General features: G+C 37.3%; 1 protein-coding gene across 1 annotated transcript in view; it reads right to left on the reverse strand.

Moving 5' to 3' along the window:
- NUBPL (NUBP iron-sulfur cluster assembly factor, mitochondrial) overlaps positions 1 to 22641 on the reverse strand; it is an 88450-nt gene that overhangs the window by 60383 nt on the left and 5426 nt on the right. The window contains exons 3-4 of the mRNA XM_086462430.1: positions 21477 to 21511; positions 10051 to 10141 (exon numbers count right to left, since the gene is read on the reverse strand). Of these exons, the coding sequence (XP_086318556.1) occupies positions 10051 to 10141; positions 21477 to 21511 (126 nt within the window). The remainder of the gene's footprint in view (positions 1 to 10050; positions 10142 to 21476; positions 21512 to 22641) is intronic.

Here is a 22641-nt window from a genome sequence, read left to right on the forward strand (position 1 = left end):
CTCTGTTGCAGAGAATAAGGCATCCCACTGGGAAGCACTGATGCGCAGTGGAAAGGAAATAGAGAGTTGTTAGATTATTCTGAGGACTAGAGGTGCATTTAGAATGACAAAATATGCCTATAGAATCTCAGAAAAAATAAGGGTTCAAAGGGACTCCTGCGGGTTGTCTAGACCAAATCCCAACTCAAAGCAGGTCTGTCTTCAAAATTAAATCAAGTTGTTCAGAATCTTCTCCAGTATAAAGGTTTTGAAATACTCCTCCTCTTACATTGTGATCCAAATTATATTGGCACGCCAACCCCTTCTGAAACACAGGATTCCAAATAATTACATTATTCTGTATAGCTGGAGCCTGTTTCTCCACCTAATGTTAGTAAAAAATGGAGGTGAAATGATGGTAAATCAGAACAGTAATAGCATTCATCATCTGTAATTTGGTTTGAGTGAATAAGGAACATACAGCTCACTGAAAGGGAAAGCATATTTGTACAAGGTACCTAGAACAGGGGATTGACTGTGAGGGTGGTGAGGCACTGAACAGGTTGCCCAGAGAAGCTGTGGCTGCCCCCTCCCTGGCAGTATTCAAGGCCAGGCTGGATGGGGCTCTGAGCAACTTGGTCTAGTGGAGGGTGTCCCGGCCCATGGCAGCGGGTTGGAACTAGGTGATCTTTAAGGTCCCTTCCAACCCAAATCATTGTGATTCTACTATCATCTGAAATAAACTCAATGTGCCATACATACAGACAAGCTGAAACAGATTTTCAACACAATCATTTGAAAAATCTCAAAAATTTTTACATCAGCTGGTTTTTAATTGTGTACAATTTCATGCTGCAGTGACCACAGAATACTCTATCACAATCTAAGTTAGGACTCCAGCTTAACCACAGTAAACAGTAATTCTCATACGGCTGTTGCTATGCAGTAGTATTAGGAACTTATTTGCTGTTTATTCTGAAAGTCACCTCCCAAGATCAACATTCTTGAACAGGAGGATCCACATTCCAGTCAGGGACACAAAGGCTTCAGACTACATGGGGTTTCCAACAACAGCAGGGGAAAAGAAGGAAGGACAGGCGGAAAGAAGGAATGGGACACAGGACAGGAAGAGTAACAAAAAGGTTGTACTTGTGTATAGATAGATGTCTCCTGCCACTCCAGATGCCTTCGGGAGCTGAGATTCATACAGGGCTAGTAGATTTGACAGAGGGCAGAGGAGACAGTCATACTTTCTGAAGGGGCAGCTAAATGCCAGACACCATACTCCAGCATGTTTAAAGCAGTACTAGTTTCCTAAGCAAAAGCAAGTAAATTCCACCTATAGTGCAGTATAGGGAAAAGAAACACGGTGGAGGGGAGGGGGACAAATATCAACAGGGCCCCAGGATATCCTGCAATCAAACAGAGTCACTAACCTATGTCAGAGTTGAAAGGATGCTGTCACCAAAAGTCTCACAAATTTTAAATCAGTGTTTTAACTGCTTATGCCAGAAGCCCAGAATATTCTACAGCAAGTGACAGACTAATTGAGACTTCAAGCTTGATTGCACAATGTGTTTTAAGTTTATTTGCAGGATTGCCCCAGAAATACTGCAATTTGTATTTTCAGCTTGAAGAGCTCCACACAAGGGAGGCTGTGATTTCCCATTATACCTTGCACTAACAGTTTTATCTATTTAATCTTTATTCATTTTATCTAATGAAGACACCACAAATACTTAAACCAAACTAGTAATGAGACTCAAAGAGCACTATTCAATGCTCACTCTTCAACCTGAAGAAACAAATGCATAAAGAAATAGGACTTTTTCCAAAAGATTTGCTTCCCCTATTTAATCAGTCTACAAATCCCATTACCTGAGTAGGTTTTCCACTTTTTTCCTCCTGATAGACTACAGAGGAAACAAAGCTCTGTAAAAGCTTTTTCATTAACAGAACTGTTTCGCAGGTATGACTTCATCAGTTCTACCTAAAAGCAAAAGAACTAGTTGCTCACCGGCAGACTATACTTCAAAAGCAAGTCTGGCACAAGTAAACAGCACAGTGATTTAGTCTTCGTTACATTTTAAATCATTACTGACTTGTTAGGTTTAGAATAGTACCACATGACTAGTTTTAAATATCTTGCCATTACCTTCAAAAGCATCTTCCTTAGAATCACTAAAACAACCCACATTTTGAAAAGCCCTCAGATCCCCATGGAGCCAAAAGTTTATTTATAGTGGATCAAAAGCTTTATTAGACTAATTTGTGTGGGTTCTTTTAGTTCGCTATACCCACGAGGAACGAAATAGGCTAATACAATGTTCAGTTCAAGGCTTCTGTCCTGACACACAAAACCTCTGGGAAGGCTCATGTTATCTGAGGCACTGACTGGCTTCTGTGGGAGGACAACTGACCAGGTCAGTCACATAACAGTGTGACAGACAACAGTAAAGCAGAACAAGGAGAAGCAGGAACCCGAGGGGCAGACATTCCCTACGCATTACCTTCAATTCACGATCTAACTTCAAAAAAACATTCCAGTTAACTAGGGACTTTCATTACTTTCAAAGCAAAACCACAGAACTCAATACATCTGAGTTGATCCAGCCTTTTTAGGTTCAACATTGTAATCAAGACCCAAAATCAAATGCAGGTGAAAAGACATGGAAGAAGAAGTTGTTCAAAGGATTACATGTAATTTAAAAAGAAAAAAAAATACACTTGGACACTGATGACAGATGAAAACTACCGTTAACTTGTTGATTCTCCACTTTAAAAAATGTATTTGTGTATATTAAATATTCCCTTTTGCATTTCACATGAATACCCTTATACATCCTTCCGTGATTTTATTCTAATTTCACCACTTGTAAAGTGAAGTTCTATGTACTTTATAAGATTATAACCATCAACTACAGCAAAGGAAAGAGATGCTAGCTTTTAAACTCTTACTGTCACTTTTAGCCTCTGGTCACTATAGCGAAAGGATTAAAGTCTATTTTTTCTATTTTTGGTGAATCCTGCTTCATTTCTTTCTTCTTAAAAGCCACTCCCTTGTGCTGTAAGTACTGTAACAGAAGGAAAAGGAAAGATGGGAAAAAACAGCAGGAAACCCACAGAGAAAAACACTTGAAAGTGAAATTGCAAGGTAGAAATATTGAGAAAATTCAGTTCTTCAGTTACAGTTCTTTAATTTTACTTCTAGCAGAAGAGAGGGATGGAAACATTTATTCCACTGAAACAGGCAAAAAAGGTAAATGTGTTCAGTGTACAAACAAAAAGTGAATCGTTTCTTTTGTTTATGTGTGTACAAATGAGATGTGTATCTATCAAGTTACTATAACAAAACCATTTTGCAATTTAACTCCAATTTGTATAAAAGTTGAACCAGACAAACCATTTGTATCTCTAGGAGTAAACTTTATAATATAATGAATATTTGCTAGCCATAATCCATATCAAAACACTTAAAATTACTGCACTGCAGGATTAACAACATGACGAGTAATATACTTCCACTTTGAAGTACTCTAAATGTATTTTTTCAGGTTATAGTTTTCCAGTAATTTATCTTGCAATAACATTTAGTAAAATTTGATTTGTCATTTATCCAAGACCACTCTCAGTAAGAGGCTTTAATTACTAAACTAAATTTCTCATTTTACACTTTTTTGCCTTACTTTTTTTGCAATTGGAGGTATGAATTTATGTATAAGGAAGAATAAAATTTTAATAAATTAACTATCTAGAGGTTTTTTTTAAACAGCAGCTAATAACTGCATGTCTATAAATAATTCCTTGCAAAGTTGTGTATCCTCCTGTCACGGTTCAAACCCAGCCAGCAACGGAGCACCACATGGCCGCTTGCTCACTCCTCCCCGCTCCCAGTGGGATGGGGAGGTGAATCGTAAAAAAGTAAAAATCATGGGTTGAGATAAGAACAGTTTAATAACTCAAATAAAGTATTATTATTATTATAGCAAAAAGAGACAAAAATAAAACCCAAGAAAAGACAAGCGATGCACAATGCAATTGCTCACCACCTCCTGAGCAGCAATTCACCCCCTCCGGCCAACTGCCCCCAGTTTATGTAATGGGCATGACGTCCTATGGTATGGAATATCCTGTGGCTAGTTCAGGTCAGCTGTCCTGGCCATGCTCCCTCCCAGCTTCTTGTGCACCTCCTTGCCGGCAGAGCAGGGGAAACACTACTTTGCGACAACTAAAACATCAGTGTGCTATCAGCAGTGTTCTCACGCTAAATCTCAAACACAGCACTGTACCAGCTACTAGGAAGAAAATTAACTCTGGCCCAGCTGAAACCAGGACACCTCCACCTCCTTTCCCTTCCAAGGTAAAGGTCATCAATTTTTTCCACAAGTGAACTCAACAACAGCTGAATTAATCCAGGCTGAAGTTAATTGTTACAGGCTTGAGGGCAATAGTCAAGGCCCAGAATAAAATATTTAACAACACTTCATTATTCTTCTCATTTTCAACTACCTCGTCACATATGAAAGACATCTCCAAAATATAAACCACAACTAATTACACCTTTCTAAATTACTGTCACATGTAAGACACATGGGACTACTCTATTTCAGCCATCCAGATAAACTGGGATAAGACATCAGCAAAAAGAAAACACAGGATTTCAATTTAGACTTCTTCCAAAATCTAAAAATCACTTGTTCACAAATCAAGAGGTCATAGCAGTAGCAAATATGACTTTCTCAAAAGAACCAAATTTAGCTTTTATTTAAGTTAAACATGATGCAGTTCCACTGGTAAGGCATGACAAAGACATCTTTCTTTGAAAACACAAGCTAGATCTTTAAAACTAAACCCCTACGTAAGATCAAGGAACTTCTTCAGGGTTACCTCAATAATTACTCTACCTATGTAACATTTTCTTTATTTAACTAGTCCACTCCAAATTTTCTATTTATAACCCTCAAATGGATGTGGATGCACCACAATCCCTTGATAAGCTACTTCCAGAAGACATCTTTCAACAGTCACAACAGATTCTATTTTAAATTATCACTTCGTTATGAGACTCTGCTATCACAGTTTAAAGAGTAGCCGACATGTAAATGTGTCCCAGTGAAAAAATGCAAGTGTCCATTTCTGACTTTAAAATTTTATGAGTAATTTAATTTCTACAGCTCCTGCAATGTTATTAGATTCAATGGGGCCAGACACAACTACTGCTGGCTTTCTCTCAGAAATTACTTCTTATTCCAAATTTTGCAAACAGATGCCCACTACTGATCTTTTGAATATACTATTTTATTAAGAAATATAAAAAAAGAGAGAACATCATGAAATGGCAACAAAGCTTTGAAATATTGAGAGCACTCAAGTCTCATAAAGAAAATAAGCTCAACAAATCCTCCATAATCATTTAAATTAAGTGAAGAAGTCGTATTTATCTGGCAAAATGGCAGTATCTTTTTGCCAATATAATAGCTTTTACTCTCTGCCAACTAGTTTAAATAGCAGCTTTAAAAAAAGGAAAAAATATGAAATTGTGCAGTTCGCTAAGCCAGAAAAGGGCTTTTAAGGAAATTATTTGGGGAAATGTCCTAGATTACAGTGTAAAATGTGCCAAAAGAGAAAAAAAAGTATTCTATTACCATCTTCAGGAGCTGTTGAGCCCAGGTGGGGCGGTGCTCCCTGCCTCCCCCCTCTGGACTATCTCCTGTTACTGGGCACAACAATGCCTTATCGCCTGACCCATCGGTAACTCGCTCCTGGGCCATCTCCTGTTAATGGCCCATCAAGGAACTGCCTCACGACTCCCCATCCCATTGTGAGACGCTCCGCCCGGGGGGAAGGAGCCAAGCAGTCCGTGCTAAATAAAAACTAAGATTTCGAACACCCTAGCAGCCTTCTTCCACTGGATTCCCAGAGGAGTTTCCCCCCCCCACTGGAGTTCCAGAGGACAAGAGCTACCTACCTACCACTGGACCTTCGGAGGAAGACCAGACTCTTTTACCTGATCGCTGCTTCAACAGAACTACATCCATCGCTTCAGGAGGACTGCAGCCAGCATCTTATCGGACTGCTACTGCCACCCTAACAGGGTGTCAGGTTGTATTCCTGACTCTGTCAGTGTAAACCAGGGGGTTGTTTGTTTTCCCTGCCTTGTGTTATATATATATATATATTAGTAAAGAACTGTTATTCCTATTCCCCATATCTTTGCCTGAAGGCCCGTTAATTTCAAAATTATAATAATTTGGAGGGAAGGGGGTTGCACTTTCCATTTCAAGGGAGGCTCCTGCCTTCCTCCACAGACACCTGTCTTTCAAACCAAGACAGGAAAGAATAGAAGTAATGCTTTTCTTACTTATATTACCAGCATTGTCCCATGTATATATTGTAGCTGATATTAATATTTATTCCATAGTTAGATAATCCTCCATTAGCTAATTAAATTCAGCTGTGAACTTATTAACCATAGTTCCCTGACCATTTATCTAAAGTATTTTGAATGACACTCTATTAAACGTTAGCAGACTTTCCAATGTACTACAGTTTGCAAAATTAAATTAATGGAGTATCTTCCATTCATACAGACTCTCTCCTCACTAAGATCTCCTAATTAATTTTGAAAACTTAAATTATAGCATAACTATAATAATTTCTATTCTGTAATTGCTGCACAGATTTATTCTGTATGGTACCAGGCATCTCTAATCCCTTTTCAACTTCTACATGCGAGAAAATAAATAGAAATCAAAGAGTGCAAGAGTGCTCAGAACCTCCCAGGATTACTCTACAGATTCGTTTCCAAATCCAGGCCTCACGCTGAAGACAGCAATACACTTTAAACATAATTTTGATTGCTATGCTATTTTAAAATGGTTTTAATTGACTTATTGTTATGTATAGATTATTACTGCACATCTCTAACACACATCTGTCTGGGTTTGCTCAACTACGGTACAAAACAGTATTTGTTCAGAGTTTGTTTCATTCCTGAAAATGTAGTAAGAAATTGAAAAATAACAGTAAATCTCAGCACACCAAAATACAAGGGTCATACGTATTTTTGTATCTATACACATATATATACACCTATACATACACACTATACATACACCTATGATGGATCACTTCCTTGCAAGCTTATCCTATCCATCACTCACTGAAGGAATCCTTGAAGTTCGCAATTAAGGCTTCCTACACCCTTCAAATTCCAATTTTCACAATGAAATCATCTTAATGTCAGCTATTTTGCCGGCACTTGCATTGTTACTCTACAGCTTCATGAATTCAAGAGTTAAAAGTACACAGGGAAATGAACAGAATTCCTGGAATACAAATTCTATCCTGTTATCATTCATACTGAATTATTACATGAGTTTCTCAGTAGACCTGTGTAATGTGCCAAGCTTTTGAAATACACAAATTCACTTTCTGTCATTTAAAAAATACAGTATGTTCTTAAATCCTGATAATATTTGCTTGTACATTTCAAACAGAAGCAGACAGAAAACATTTTAGCAATCAAAATGTTAGTGCTTACAAGTCAACAGCAGCAATTTCAATTCAAGGAAATTCTCCATTTTTTTTTCTATTACATTGAATTTCTGTATTTTTAACAACACTCGAAACATGTTAAGACAAAAGCTTATAGTGAATTCTCAGCTGTATACCCAAAATATGTACAGTCACTGAAACTTATGTACAAACAAAATTACCCTAATACTTGACTGAATATACTCTTAAGTTCTTGCATTCCTAGCAAGCTAATTTGTACGACCATGCAAAACAGACTGGGCAACTCATTTCTTATTTGTGGGTCATGACATGGATTTAAATTTGGTATGGATTGATAAAATATAACTTACAAGAAGTTCAAAGCTATCTAATCAATATTTTCAGACAGTGAGAAAAAAAACTGTTAGGGCAAAACACAACCTGTGTGACACATACACTCTCAACAGGGTTCAGTGTACAACAGAATGCAAGAATACTTCCATTTGTATCAGGAAGTCAAACTCTACTGGTGATACATGAGAAGGTTCAGTTACCTATTTTATTACACAACAGAATTAGCCTTTGTCTTCAAAAAATAAAACAGAAACACAACAAATAAAACCAAGTACTTTCCTTCTCTCTTAGAAATCAATCTAAACAAAGTCTGTACTTTCAAGCCAGGTACTTAAATGTAGAAAATACTCAATTTGACAGCTGCTTGTATAAGCACATGCAGTGCATCTGTACGTGGAAATGCATTACTTTGTCCAGAGTACAGGGTAGAAGCATAAGGAGACAGAATTTTAATTATATAAGAAATACTAAGTTTGCCACTTATTAATTTTTCAGAGGCTACTGTTGCAGTCTCAACAATGACCCTTTAAAGATATTTGTACTGTTTCATTCTGCACACTTTATACTAAGTGAGAATGTATAGAACCACCACCACAACACCCATACACATGGCACAAACTAAGGCCAGTTACAAATTCGCATTGTACAACAACAGCAGAGGAGATCTTCTATGAGGACGGGCTGAGAGTTGGGCTGGTTCAGCCTGGAGAAGGCTCCAAGGAGACCTCATTGCCACCTTTCAGTACTTAAAGGGGGCTTATAAGAAAGATGGGGACAAACTTTCTAGCAGAGCCTGTTACAATAGTACAGGGGGTAACGGTTTTAAACTAAAAGAGGGTAGATTTAGACTAGATAGAAGGAAGGAATTTTTTTTACAATGAGGGTGGTGAAACACTGGAACAGGCTGCCCAGAGATGTGGTAGAAGCCCCATCCCTGGAAACATTTGTAGTCAGGTCGGATGGGGCTCTGAGCAACCTGATCTAGCTAAAGATGTCCCTGCTCACTGCAGGAGAGTTGGACTAGATGGCCTTTAAAGGTCCCTTCCAACCCAAACTATTCTGTGATAAACAAAGATCATGGCATTAAAAGGAAGTGGAAGGAATATTTAAATTCCCTTTTATCTAGCAACTACTGCCCACAAACATCAATGGGTATTTATAGCCAATTATTTCCCTGAAGCCCTTTTCTGTCCTATTTGAACTAGTACGCATCCTCGATCACTCTCTGTCAACAAGTACTGCCAGTTTGTACTTTCTTCAGTAGGATCCTAGTACTTTTTAGTGTGTAGGCCAGGTGTTATAGTGTGGGAATGTTTTTGTCTGTAGTTAATATGTTTTTAATTTTTATAGTTAGATGCACTTTATCACAAGATGGGCAAAACAAAGCATTAAACAAATCCTACTGCCTCCATGTCCCTATGGACCCCAAAAAAAGCACGCTCCCTTATGCTCAAGCATCACATGAACAAGGTATCAGGATAAAGTCATTCTTCAGTTTCACCCTTGGTTGGCCTGGGTGGAAGTTAAATTTCTGAAAGGTAAGCAGATGGGATGCAACCTTTCTACTTTAGGTCCTCCTCATTTCTCTCCAGACTCTCACCTGAATTTACTTTTCCCCAGATCAGAATCCTTCTCAGCATGAGGCAAATTAGGAGGTTTGTCTACTGTCTTTACTTTCTGGTAGTAAAGTCATCACCACTGCACTCCTGAACACACAACTTCAAATAAAAATTAACCAAGTGACCTGGTGTGCTTGGCTGAAGAAAGAGATCAAAACCAATCATTTCAATGACATTTTATACAAGCTACTGTAATGGTCCTTCTCTTGTTTCCTAGATTAGTCTTCCCCCCCTCCCCCACCCCGACCAGTGTTTTCTGGTTTTCAGTTCAGAGGATTTCTATAGTGGGAACCTGCATACCCAGTTTAAAACAACTGACAATAACCTTCTAGCTACCCTTTCAAGTGCCTCTAGTAATAATCTATAAAACTCCCAAAGTCTGTAGACCAATACACACACAGAAAAAAAAAAAAAAAGAGATGACCCTGAATATGCTCCCAGTTGTAACTTTGAAAGCCACCTCATTACTAAAAATAAAAAAATACACTAAATTTTCATCTTCTGTTTGCGCCCTCTCTGTGCCACACCAAGGAAGCACCAATGAGGGGTCCATGCTCATCCCTATACAAAGATGACAGCAAGAAAAGTCACTTCCACTTACTTGGTGTTAATTCTGGGTTTCCTTTTAAGTTCATCATCTTTGGAATTGAAGGTCCATATATGTCTGCATCAAGTAAACCAACTTCTTTTGTCTGTGTAGGAATAACAAAAAAACCGCATTTGTCAAAAATCTGTCTTCCTTTACGAATTATGAGTTAAGCAATATTTCAAAACTGCCCATAGAAATAAAAATGTGATCTTGAATTTAGATGCAAGTTATCACTATTTCCTTTCTCTCTAAACTGCAATTTAAGCATGAAACATAACATCTCTACAAGTTGAGCCAGACATCTTCAAAAAATCTAGATTCTCAATAAACAAAATCCTCACTTGCACACTTTCTTACTCAATGTATACCACCGACTTTATACGAAAAAACATTATAAGCAATGTTCTCTCTACTCCATGTACATTTATGCAGAAATAGTATTTTAACTTACTTAAAGTATAAAATTTTACTGTAAAAAAATAAGCGATGTTTGTACATGTTTTCAAATTACTGCAATTTGAATTATACTAGTGACTACCAGGAACATGAAAAGCATGGCCAGAGCAAACTTCTGCAGACATCTTGAAAATACTGAAATGCAAGTATCTGAAGCCAGTTGAGCAGGCATAACATTTTAATCAAATGCATTCACACAAAGGAAGCTAAAAAATGGGTTTAGTCAACTACATATGGCATATTAAGCAATAAACTTTAAATAAAAATTATTTCAACCATGTAGTCTAGACTTACAAGATTCATTTCTATATGCTTTTTTATAGACATACATACATATTTTGTGGAAATTAAACTATTTTTCCTACAGATGGCAAGACACACTACCAATTACCAAGTCATGCAAATTAAGTAGTAAAGAACAAGCCCTTTAAAGTGCTGAACAGCAAGATTCTCTAATAGAAAAAGATAACTGTATTCAACATCTTGCAAAAACTTGCAAGCCAGTATGTTTAAGGGCTTGTTTGAAAGGTTAAGGCAGCAATGGGAGCTTTTCCAATAATGCCAAATCACTTTCGCTGTTCGTGATTCAAAATGTGTGCTTCAGTTTTTGGATGACGGTTTTGTCATTTGGTATCGTATATTAAGCCATTTTGTTATCACAGTTTTGATGGGAAAGATGGAGAGAAAGATAAAGACTCAGTGACAACTCTCAAGTTTCTGGTTAGTAGAAGAGGATAACAAGGCTTTTAATGCAAGTATACAGCATCTCTAACCTTGAACAGGATTTCTAAACATTAAGGATATTCTGTCACACCACAATCGGTTTGTTTGTTGTTTAAAAACAGAAATGCACCTGGATTAAAAACCTAAGTATTCAGGCCACTACTTACAAATAAATCAAATTTCAGTTAAGATAAAGAAACTAACTGATAGAAGCCTAGACAGCTGAGAAGCAAAATTCACCCTTTTTACTACAACACCTGCAAAAACTAAAGTTTGGGGGTTTTCCTGTGGGCATAGCTTTTCTTTTTTTGTCTTCTCTATTTTTAAGCTGTTGATATGGAACCCTGAAGACACCCTTAACAGATGCACAGTTTCAAGTGTGAAATTTACATAACACAAGCCAAATGCATCTTAAATTTTACAACTGAGAAGTAAAAAACGCATTACCAAACAGGACCTACTATGTACTTTGAAAAATAAGTTTTTACTATAAAAATCAACCCAATTTGGCATCAGTTATTCAACATACTTTTTTATTAAACAGAGTAAAGCATATGTAATTACATGGATTATTTAATAGATTTTTAACATTTCTTTCATTATGACATCTTGTGAAAACTATTACAAAAAAGTTCAGGAGTTACTCTGACAATTTATTCTACTTTTTGCCTACTGTATGAAAGCTGCAATTTCAAAAAGGTTGAAAAGACCCATTTTATGTTAAATTTCAAAGACATCAACAACAGTATTAGAGCTTCTTTGTTCTTGTACAAAACGCATATTTTAACAGATTAGAAAGATTCATGACTCAGTCCCTTTATCTGTGTCAGCAGCTAATTGAACCCATCAAAACATCATCTAAAGTCTGTGCTACCTAATTCCTTCTCAAATGAAAGTAAATATTTGCAGAAAAACTTAGTGTTCTAAATCTGACTGGCATCCGTTCCCTCAACTTTTTGAGGCTTCCCCCCCACCCCAACAAGGATCTTGACTATTCACTGACTGACTAACTACAATAATCTTACAACTCACTACAGTTTAGTTTTCAGCCTAAAGGGACTGAAGATTTACCATGATCTAAATTAATTAGATTGACTTCATGACCTCCTGGGCATAGTCAGATCTTCACTACCACAGGGCTCTTATTCCTAGGAGTCAGCAGGAATGTATCTACAAGTGTACCTTATTTCCTGAAATGAAGAATAAATACATGCACACTAGAGAAAAATATCCCTCAATGACCTAGGAGTACTCTGCAAATTCAGCTACTATTCAAAAAAAAGCTGATCTGTGTTTCAAGCTAAAACAATAAACTTAACAGCGTCTCCAAAAAAATTTACACACTTCATCAAAAGTGAAAAAGATGCCTGCTTCCAAGATGCACTGCTTTTGTTCATGAATATGGCTCAATAAAGTGATTGTCTTCAAACAGAAAAATAATTAACAGATTCTTCAGTTTCTACAACTCATATCAATGAAACCACAAGTGTTCCTGTAAGCATGGTGCTTTCTACAGGATTATAGGAGAAAGCTCTTTTGGAAAATCTTTACATCATTGGCAGAACCTTACTAAAGATAGCCTAAGGTAGGGGTTTTTTTCCCTTCACCAAGCTGTTCAACATGCTAGATAAAAAGAGTTCATACTGCCTTTAAAGTAGCAGCCTATACTGAAAGCACTGGCCCACTAAGCTAAGGTTTTGGGTTTTGTTTCTCCCAACCACCCCTGCACTTGCAATACGTAAGCAACCCTAGAATACTAACCCTTTACTCAAGGTTTAATTATCTTGGAAAAGCATTATGGCAGCTACCAAGGGATCTTTTCAGACAGGCACAGCACAGTCCAGATCATCTCTTCAAACATTTACAATGTTTTAAATCCCCAAGAGACATAGTAATTTGCACACACCTGCATGCTACCACATGAAACTGTTAATCCAGATGCATGAGTTGCAATACTAAAAAAATTCAATTAAATTTTAATAAATCGTGTTTTCACTCGTATAACCCACACCTCAAAAAATCAGCACCTCTTTCAAAGTACTGCTGTATTAAAACAAATCCTAAAAAACATGCATTATATCAGACAAGGTGAGAAAGAACATCTGGGCAGAAGGAACAGATTACAGGTGAAAACAAGCAGAATCAAGAAGGCAACTTAAAAAAAAGCTCCAAGATTCCTCTAATGTCCTCTGACATTATTTTCATATGTCTATATATACCTCATAGCGATGCTGAATCATTTTTTTTTCTTAAGTAATACTAGGGTTACAGACAGAAATGCAGCACTCAAAGCACACCCAAGCATGTCAAAGAAATCCCCCTGCTTCTAAGTGTTTCTCAGAGCACAGCACACACACCACCGTGACAGCCACCCTCGGCACTGCTGGAAAAGGATTCAGGTAACACAACTGCACCATCTTCTTATGGCTGCATTTTGTCCTTATAAAATTATTTCTATGCAGGGCTATTAAACAAAGAGCATCCCATCGCTCCAGCTGGCATAGCAATAACCAAGCTCAAACCAGCTGTTCACAAGTTAACATTTGCCCTTTTCCTTCCACCTGGCCAGCTGTGGAAGAAAGCTTGAATCAATCTTCAAGTTTACTACACATGGAAACTTTCTAGAGACCTGTATGTTTTCTTTTTTGCCTTACTGCAAGTTCTGAATAGCTCAAACTCTCAAGATATTGCAGTGTAACCATTTCCATACGATTTAATGATGTACTTCCATGTCACTGAAAGCTACTTCGAAAAAATTTACTAAACCAACACATGCAGAATTATCAACCTCTTCATGCTGAGTAAGATCCTTGCCAAAATTCCATCAGGCAGAGAACACAAAATCAGAAATAAATATATTGTCAACACATGAAAACACATAAGTACTCTCTCGGTCTAGTCAGCAAAAAGTATACTTAACGCTTACAGATGTTCACATTTACCTTCTTACGAATGCTTTTACGGTGTCCCATGCCCCCCCTCCTCCAGTTAAATGCTCTCTAGCATAGCTAACTCCTGCTAGGATTTGCTTTTTCTGCAGTGCTGGTGCTAGCTCTCATGGTCTCATCCAACCATTAGTGATCTCAAGATGATAAAAAAAATTACAGGATAAAGGACTGTAGTAAAGAACTGTAACTCCTCTTCATCTTCTGCTTTTCCATCACTGACTACATCATCCTTTTTACTTCACTACCATTAATCTTCTCAACAAGATATCAATTTGCCCAATTATACCTCTCCAAATATTTCTGACAAATATTCAGCATAGGGTACATCTATATAATCACTGAATCTCTTGCCCCATTACAAATACTGTAAAGTTTTCATTCCGATTTAAAAGCTTCTCTCACCTACATTAAGAAATTAAAACATTTTTTCACAGTCACCAGGTATAGATTCTGTACAAGAAAACCAAATGCTAAATCAATAGATAAAGAAGATATTCTTGCACATATCCCTGAAAAATAAGAATCCTATGGCTTCATTTTGTGCAGCATACAAATTACAGGCATAGATAACCTCACTAAAAAGATCCTTTCCTTTAACCTCTCTGGCAAGATCCTCAATGTAATTGAAGATCAGTTTAGCCTTTGAACTTGGGCACTGCCTTGTAAGTGACAGAGATTTGCAAGATAGCTGTATTCTGAATTAATGATTTTCAAGCTCTGAACCTAGCTGTAATAAATCCTTTTGGGGGAAAACATTAAAATTGTTAAAGGCCATGTTAGACACAGTCTCTCTACATACTGGCAGAGAGAGGTCTTGTAAAAAACCAGTAAATTTTGCCTCCTTTGCTTTTCCCTATGCAGATTCAAAATTATTCAACTGTTATCATGTTTGTTCTTAGGCAGGGGAGTTTCACTATACATGGTCCTTGCAGAGCTGATAGAAGTCCATGCTAATGACAGTTATCTGTATCTTTCCTCCTGTTAACTATTTTAGCAGACACTTAAGAGTTGTTTAGTCTCTGATACACTTTCTTTATGTAGGTTCCCTTTTTTGTGTTTCAGTTAACTACGGTATGTATTGTAATGTTAACTATGAAATCAATTACATTTTCCAGTAACAAATTGTTCAACCAAATACAACCAGTTCCATTGATCTATCAGAGGATCCTTACACACATAATTCTGTGTCAGTGGAGAATTTGATGATATTCATTGATGTCTTCCGAGTTGCCAAATGCTTTATTGAGGAGCAAGCATGATAAGACTTGATGACAACATAGAGAAATAAAAAAAAAAAAGAATCAGTTTACCAAAAGCTGCTATAAATAGCTGTTGATCAACATAGTCTACATTACTGCTAAATATCTAGAGACTCTTTGACAGCATTAATTTCATTCTTGCTCATCTTTTCTGAGACTTTTCCCATACCTGGTAGGGCATATATATCCCCACTGGACGTTAGCAGATGACATGTTACTTTGAAGTAAACTCTGCAGACCACCAGCATTCCCTGGTGTTCAGCCTGGGAGGGACAGAGGCACAGGTTAATGAGCTGTCGTTGCTCTATATGGTGAAGGATTCCCTGCAGTAGAAGCACTCCTGACATTCAGCAGCTGCAGCCCATTCCAAAGGCAGAAATTCTAGCTTTGCTAAGTGAAGGTGCCATTTATTTTTAAAGCTGGTGCTCTTAATCCACCACCAGGACTCTCAATTTACCCTTTTAATATCATTATAGGGTTAGAGCTAATCCCAAACCACAAGCAGCAACACGTGGGACAAAAGGGAACTTAAAATCAGGATAGGCTCTGGATTCCCTGTTTAACACACTGACACATGGAATAGCCATCTTTCAATCCCTAGTTCTTTAACTCTTTCAGCTGCACACTATTTAAGTGCCTAGCTGCACACTAGATTAAAGCCAAAAAAGTACCACTGCAGTTTTCTCACTCTTTATCCTAGAAATGCAGACTTGTTTTAAACACTCACTCTTCTACTGGTTTAAAAACCCTTTTCCTTCATTTTTTCCACAACAGTCTGCAGCAGTTTCTAGTTAGATTTCTAAATAATCACATACCAGTAATTCAACCTTGTTTGGCCTCCTTGCACATTATGTACCCTATTGAAAAAAAAAAATCAATACAGTTATTTTAAAAATAAATCACCAAAATCCAAGACAGAATCCCAAACATTACTATATCTCTACAAGCCGCCTCACTCTCACAGCATGCCAAATAATTATAAACATGCTCTACCTTTCACATCAGTCTCTCCGACATCTACACTAGGCTTTCAATGACTTGAAGACTCAGGATGCAGGTAATTACTCTACATGCAATACTTTCATAAAATAAAAACTTCCGCTTTTTTCTTAAAGTAACTATATAATCATTTGATTAAAATAAAATAAGTGACCTATGTTTAAAAATATTTTTAGTTTCACTCATTTTCACTTGAAGAACAGTAAGATTTTTAATGCTTTATTCTCTCATTTTCTCAGCTGATCTAGAAGCTGAGCTGACATTGCAAGATAACCCCAACCAATTTTAACTAGCATCTCCAGCTTTATTGACGCTTTTTAGCACTAAGAAACAAGCACAAACATCTTGTCTATACTAATTAAAGTCTTCTGATTCTCTAAGCAACAAAGGTAAAGATGCCTAGAAATCAAACCCTAATAATTACAAAAGCTGCAGAGAAGGAGTATAAAACAGGTCAAAACTTGCCTTCATGCTATAACGATGCAGTGAAGGAGCCCATTATTGTCTAAATTCTTCTAGATTTGTTTGTTTCCCCTACACGGAATTTTCTCCTTACCAGAAAGAAATGTATATACATTGTAAAGTCCTCTATTAATGCAGAAGTCAAATAATATCCTGTAGACAAATAGTTTAATTACAGCGGCCAAATATTTGAAAAAAGTTGGAAAGTAAAGAAAATAGGCCAGGTGTATTTTGAGTACAATTAATGTGTGTTGTTTGATTAAACACATATTTTTAAAATAATTAAAACTACTTTTATTATCACACCAGTGAGTTCACATGAAGACTCTGCTCATAACTACATAACTTCTATGCTATAACTTGCTGCGTATTTGTGAGAAATCCGACTCACGTACACGTGTAACAGGCAAGATGCCCACATGGGTTTTCTGTTTTTAAAAAAACATATCTCTCTCAGCACGGTGCCCTCTGGCCTGCCACGCTGCCCTCACTGGCCTTGTCACCGCGCCAGCCGCCCTCACCCACAGGCATGACGTGGCACATGGCCCCTCACCCACCTCCTGCCCGCCTGAAACACGGGCAGGCTTCTTGCTGAAACGCTACATTGTGCAGCAACCCATGGCATTGCTTGGGAAAGCAAAGGCCACTCCCTAAGATAAAACCACCAGTGATGTATTTCCAGTTTCGGTCCTGGTCTGCTTGACGCAGTAATCCCCTGACACCAAGTGTGGCTGGAACAGTGAAAACTGACGCCTTTAATCATGTGCCTCCACGACTGCAGGCAGAAGCCACTTGCTTATGCTTACATGCTAATGTGCTCCATATGGTTTTACTTCTTGCTCCTCTGCCATCCACATCAGAAAATCCATTTCATCCTATAGTGAAAAACGTAAGTCTTCCTGGAAAGAAAAGGAGAGTCAAAGGAAATGCAACTTGGGAGCTTGACTCAGTGAGAGCACAAGCCCACAGCCTCCCAACTGGATGTGTGCCATCCTTAGTCATGCACAGCTGGTGTTTGCTCACTGAAATACTCTGTTCATAAACAAGCAATCTCTATCCTATTATTGCTGCCATCTATTAATTCAACTTGTTTCTACTATAATAAATCGTCTCTGGCCAGGCAGCTTTCATAAATAGTCATTCTAGTCTGAATATGAATCGTCCTGGCACAAAACCCAAAAATTCTTCCCAAGTGCTCCTAGGGGAGCACAACTGACTGCTGGTACATGAAAAGAACGAAAAGAATCAGCTGTCAAACTAAGCAAGCAATTAAAAATAGGACACAAGGGTAAAGCTCAAAGTTGTTTCTTAACACAAAAGAACACGGTATAGATTTATAGGTCTTGGTACAGGCACAAGACCTTACACAATTCTTAACGAACCCAGCTACAACAGGTAACCCAGGGCACCAAAAGCCTCATACTCCAGGAAAGGGTAAGAGGCTGCCTGGCTTGTTTCCCTGGCTTTGCATCAAAAAAAAAAACCAAACCCACACAACACACACTCCCAAAAAAACTGCTTTGCCTTGGACATGGTATCTAGGCATCTAAATGAAATCCTGTCTAGAATTATTTACTCTGTAACCATGAGGTAAAAATATGCCAAACAGACTGAGCACCAGCATGCAAGACTTGAACGCCTGAATTCTAATCCCAGCTCTGCCAACAACACTGTGCATCAATGACAATGTCCAAGCCTCTGTCAGCGCCTTAATACTTCAGACCATCACTATAACTGAAAAAGCTTCCATTTAAAGAAAAAAAAATCTACAGAAACAGTGGGGTTTTGGTTTTTAACTATAGAAAGTAGACTTTTAGGAGAAGATAGAAGGAAGCTTTCTTTTATCAAGAGGACAAAAAAGTCCTTTATGCTTTGACTGTTAATCTTCTTCCAGCTTACGGCACTATCAAACAACAAGATGTCACAGCTGTTACTGAAAGTAGCAAGAATCTACTCTAATCCAATCTCCTCTGAAAGCATCCTCCACAGATCTCCCTCACCAGAAAACAGTTGTTCTCAATAGTCTATGACCTCTATAATCTCAGAAAAAGAACACTTGAAAGATCAGAAGACAACGTTATTTTTAAAGTCATTTAGCTCCAGTATACTACTTGCTTTGAAAATCTAGTTACAAACATTGAACTTCTAATAGAAACAGACTGTAACTAATGAAAGAAGCACAGGCCTTTATTGTCATGGTGACCTGTCTGTCTTCACAAGTCCTTTCTTTCCTCCTTTAAACAGTATATCAAGTTCAAGCACCAGTTTCTACAAATCTGTATTTTGCTTGTAAGAGACATAAGGACTGTAATGACGTTGCAGGAGGCTGCTGAAGCTCTCATCTACTAACAGAATTGTTACTGCTTCCTCAGAAAGTGATGAGCTTACAATAGCAACAAAGGGAAAGGAAACCATGGAAGTGATGCTCAATCAGTAATTATTAAAAGTAAAGTGAAGAGGTCCATTGCTGCACATCTGAGGTCAAAGAAATTCAGGATAAACTTACAGAGGAACCAATAGACTCTGGAAAACAACACAACTTCCTTATTTATCTCAGCATAACAAAACTGAACACTGTAATGATCCCTACAATTCAGAGCACCGGACAATCCCAGCCTGGATCAAGGTCCCAGAGATACTCATTTCATAACCTTGACTCGCAAAACTAGCGAACTGAAATCAATGGAAGTACACAAATAAAACACACCAGCAAATTCAAGCCCAAAGGTTACACATAAACATGATGTATGCCATCATTATCTTAAAAAAGAAATATATATATATATTAATGCATGAACAAAGAAGATAGAGTTGAGTTTATTCAATCCATCTTAATTTCATATTTTCTAACCTGTAACTATATCAATGCACAATTTCATCATGGCAGCAGCTTGCTAAATGGTGACCATCAGTTCATGCAAGTCACAGCTATTTCATCAATTTCAGCTGCTCTCACTGATTAACATCCACCAGACACTGGCCTCAAATTTTGCACCACCACATAATCATAAGATCAGAAATTACTAGCGCATTCTATGTTTACTTAACTTTCTTAGCTCAATTTCATTTAAAATTACTTCTCAGTCCCTGACTTTTCAAATAACTCCATCAACAACCTCTTCATTCTAGACTATGCTCTCTCTTATTTGTGCACTTTACAAGTGTTTTAACGGGCTGCTAAAGTGGTGTATCACATTATTATGTTTAAAGCCAGATGTTTAACTCCTAACAAAGGGCATAATCTCAAAACTTGTGTATGGCAGAATTACTAAGAGATGCTTCACCTAAATATGAATTTAAACAACGCATAAAACTACACATTTGAAAAGTATCAGGCACAACCCTAAAAACACTTAGGCTGGTAGAGAAAGTTACATGCAATTAGTTGACATGGTTTCCATGGAGCTACTCAACGACCATGCCACCACACAGATCACACTGCAGGATCATATTCGTTTCGTAAGAGTATTATGGCAAACACCATGTTTTAAAGTTAATTAGAAGGAACCATTCAAGCAGTTTTGCCTTTCCAGATGACAGATTTTTCTCTAAAATCAAATTACTCCAGCAGCCTATTTAAAACACAGAATTAAAGCCTGTGAAATATCAAGATCAGATGCCATTACAAACAGTACATATTTCATATAACAGCTTCAAACACTCTCTTCTTAGCATGTACGACTGAGTTTATGGAAATTTTTTTAATCTTTTACAAAATTCCTACAAGAAGCGTGCAGATTGCATGTAAACCTCACTCCTCCTACCCATTGTTTTCTTTTACTTATATTTTAGAAGATGCTACATTTACCCCATTAAAGTACTTGAGGATACTTCGTATTTAATTAATGATTTAGGAGTACAAAGCCGGCATTATACAGCCTTCCATCGGAAGTGAAGCTTGCTTCTGAGTTTACGTCTGTGGCAATAAATGCTCACAGTGGAACTACTCCCAGTTTATAGCAGCAGGTGGACATAACGAAGACCTGTTGTTTTTACACTTGAATGGTTCCCACTGTCTATTTTTAGTCCAAGTAACAGTTTGAGCAATACCAAAATGGGCAATGATATTTTGTCACTCAGAAAAATGTATTGCCAAGCTTCAGGGAAGATACATAGCTCCTTTTTCTTCCTCAGCTGTTTATATATAGAGAGTATTTTTACACACTAATTTCTCCAGAAAAAGTAAATCTTTAGAGCTATAAAAAAATGTTTTGGACATCATCCAGCACTTAAATTTTTTCCAAGTCAGTGTTCTGAAGTGATAGAATTTAATTATTTATTATGCGTCCCCAACCTGCACAAACATCCTCTACTATGACTATATATCCTTGCAGAAGTGCAGTTGAACTCAGACACACAAGGAAAAGGACCCAGCCAAACCCAGATGAAGTACGAGAGCCACTAAGTCATTTATGGTACAGATAAAATACAAACAAATTAATATAAACTCGAAAGTCCATGAAAAACAAATAAAGAAATTAACGGCCAAGTACTTAGATTTAATGTATGTGACTGCCCCCAGCAGTAACCTTTTTTTTTATGACACACACTCTTGTTTCACATTAAGTATAATAATTAGATATTCACCTACCGAATCATTAGCTGCTAGGGCGAGGGCTATATTTACTGCAAGAAAGAAGAAGAAACAAAAAATATTAAGTGCAAGAAAACTTAACTCCTAAATATTGAGAATGTTATCATTACTAACAACAGTAAATACAATATAAATACATCACACTTACTTAATAATTGCATCCATCATCTTGGTTCCTAGACTCTTGGACCTCTGCAATATTACTAGTTTATGTGGCAGCAGCACTCATATTTTAGTCCATGTTTGCTAACAGGCTTACAAACTCAACCTAATCTGCAAGAAGTTGCAAATGCTAAATTTAGTCTAGAGGACACTGCAAAATAAAAGTAAATCTAAGTATTTTGCCAAAGGATAACATTAAGAAAAAAATGTTGATGTACCTACTTGACTTCTGAAATGTGGACACTATACTATAAAACTAAAATAACCTTACCATCAGTAACCTTCACCACAGTCTCTAGTGAACTTTCTTAAAACTAGAGATTAGGTTAAGTATCAACCTAAACTATTAAAGCACAGAGACCAGAAAGATGATCATGCCCCTTTCTTTGATTTCTTGTGATATATTAAACGTGGATGTTTTCTGGAAAAAGGTGCAATGTATGCTTTTCACTTGATTTTTATGTCAGAAAATAAAGTCTCATCTACCCTGCATCTGTAACAACTAAAGAAACAGAAAGACAGGATAAAGCAACTAAAAAGACTGCAAGTTTGTTTATAGCTTTTACATTTCCATCAATACTTAACTCCAATAACTAAAAAGCACATGTAGAAAATGGTACCTTTATGGCTCACCAGCTTAAATTATGTTGGAAGACCTCCTACAAACTCCAGTATAACCAAACGGAAATTCTTATAATCCAAGCAGTAACATTTTTAAAAGGGGAAAACAACAAAAAAAAACCCCACACCACACATGCACAACTTTCTTGGGTAACATCTTTTGCTTTCTTCACACATTGCCATATGTCTGTCCACAGAGCCTTTTAAGAAAGATAAGCTGCAGTCAGCCTTGTTCTAATTGAAGAGTATGAAGGCAGCGAGAACAAGCTGGGAAGGCAGATCCCCAGCTTAAATAACTAAGTATTGAGAAAGATAAGTTCCTTTAAACAAAATGGTGAGGAGGTTAACAAGGAAAACTGTACAGCTATCCCCAAGTAGC

Source organism: Leptosomus discolor, chromosome 3 (assembly GCF_034619465.1).
Source record: "Leptosomus discolor isolate bLepDis1 chromosome 3, bLepDis1.hap2, whole genome shotgun sequence".
Lineage (NCBI taxonomy): Eukaryota > Metazoa > Chordata > Aves > Leptosomiformes > Leptosomidae > Leptosomus > Leptosomus discolor.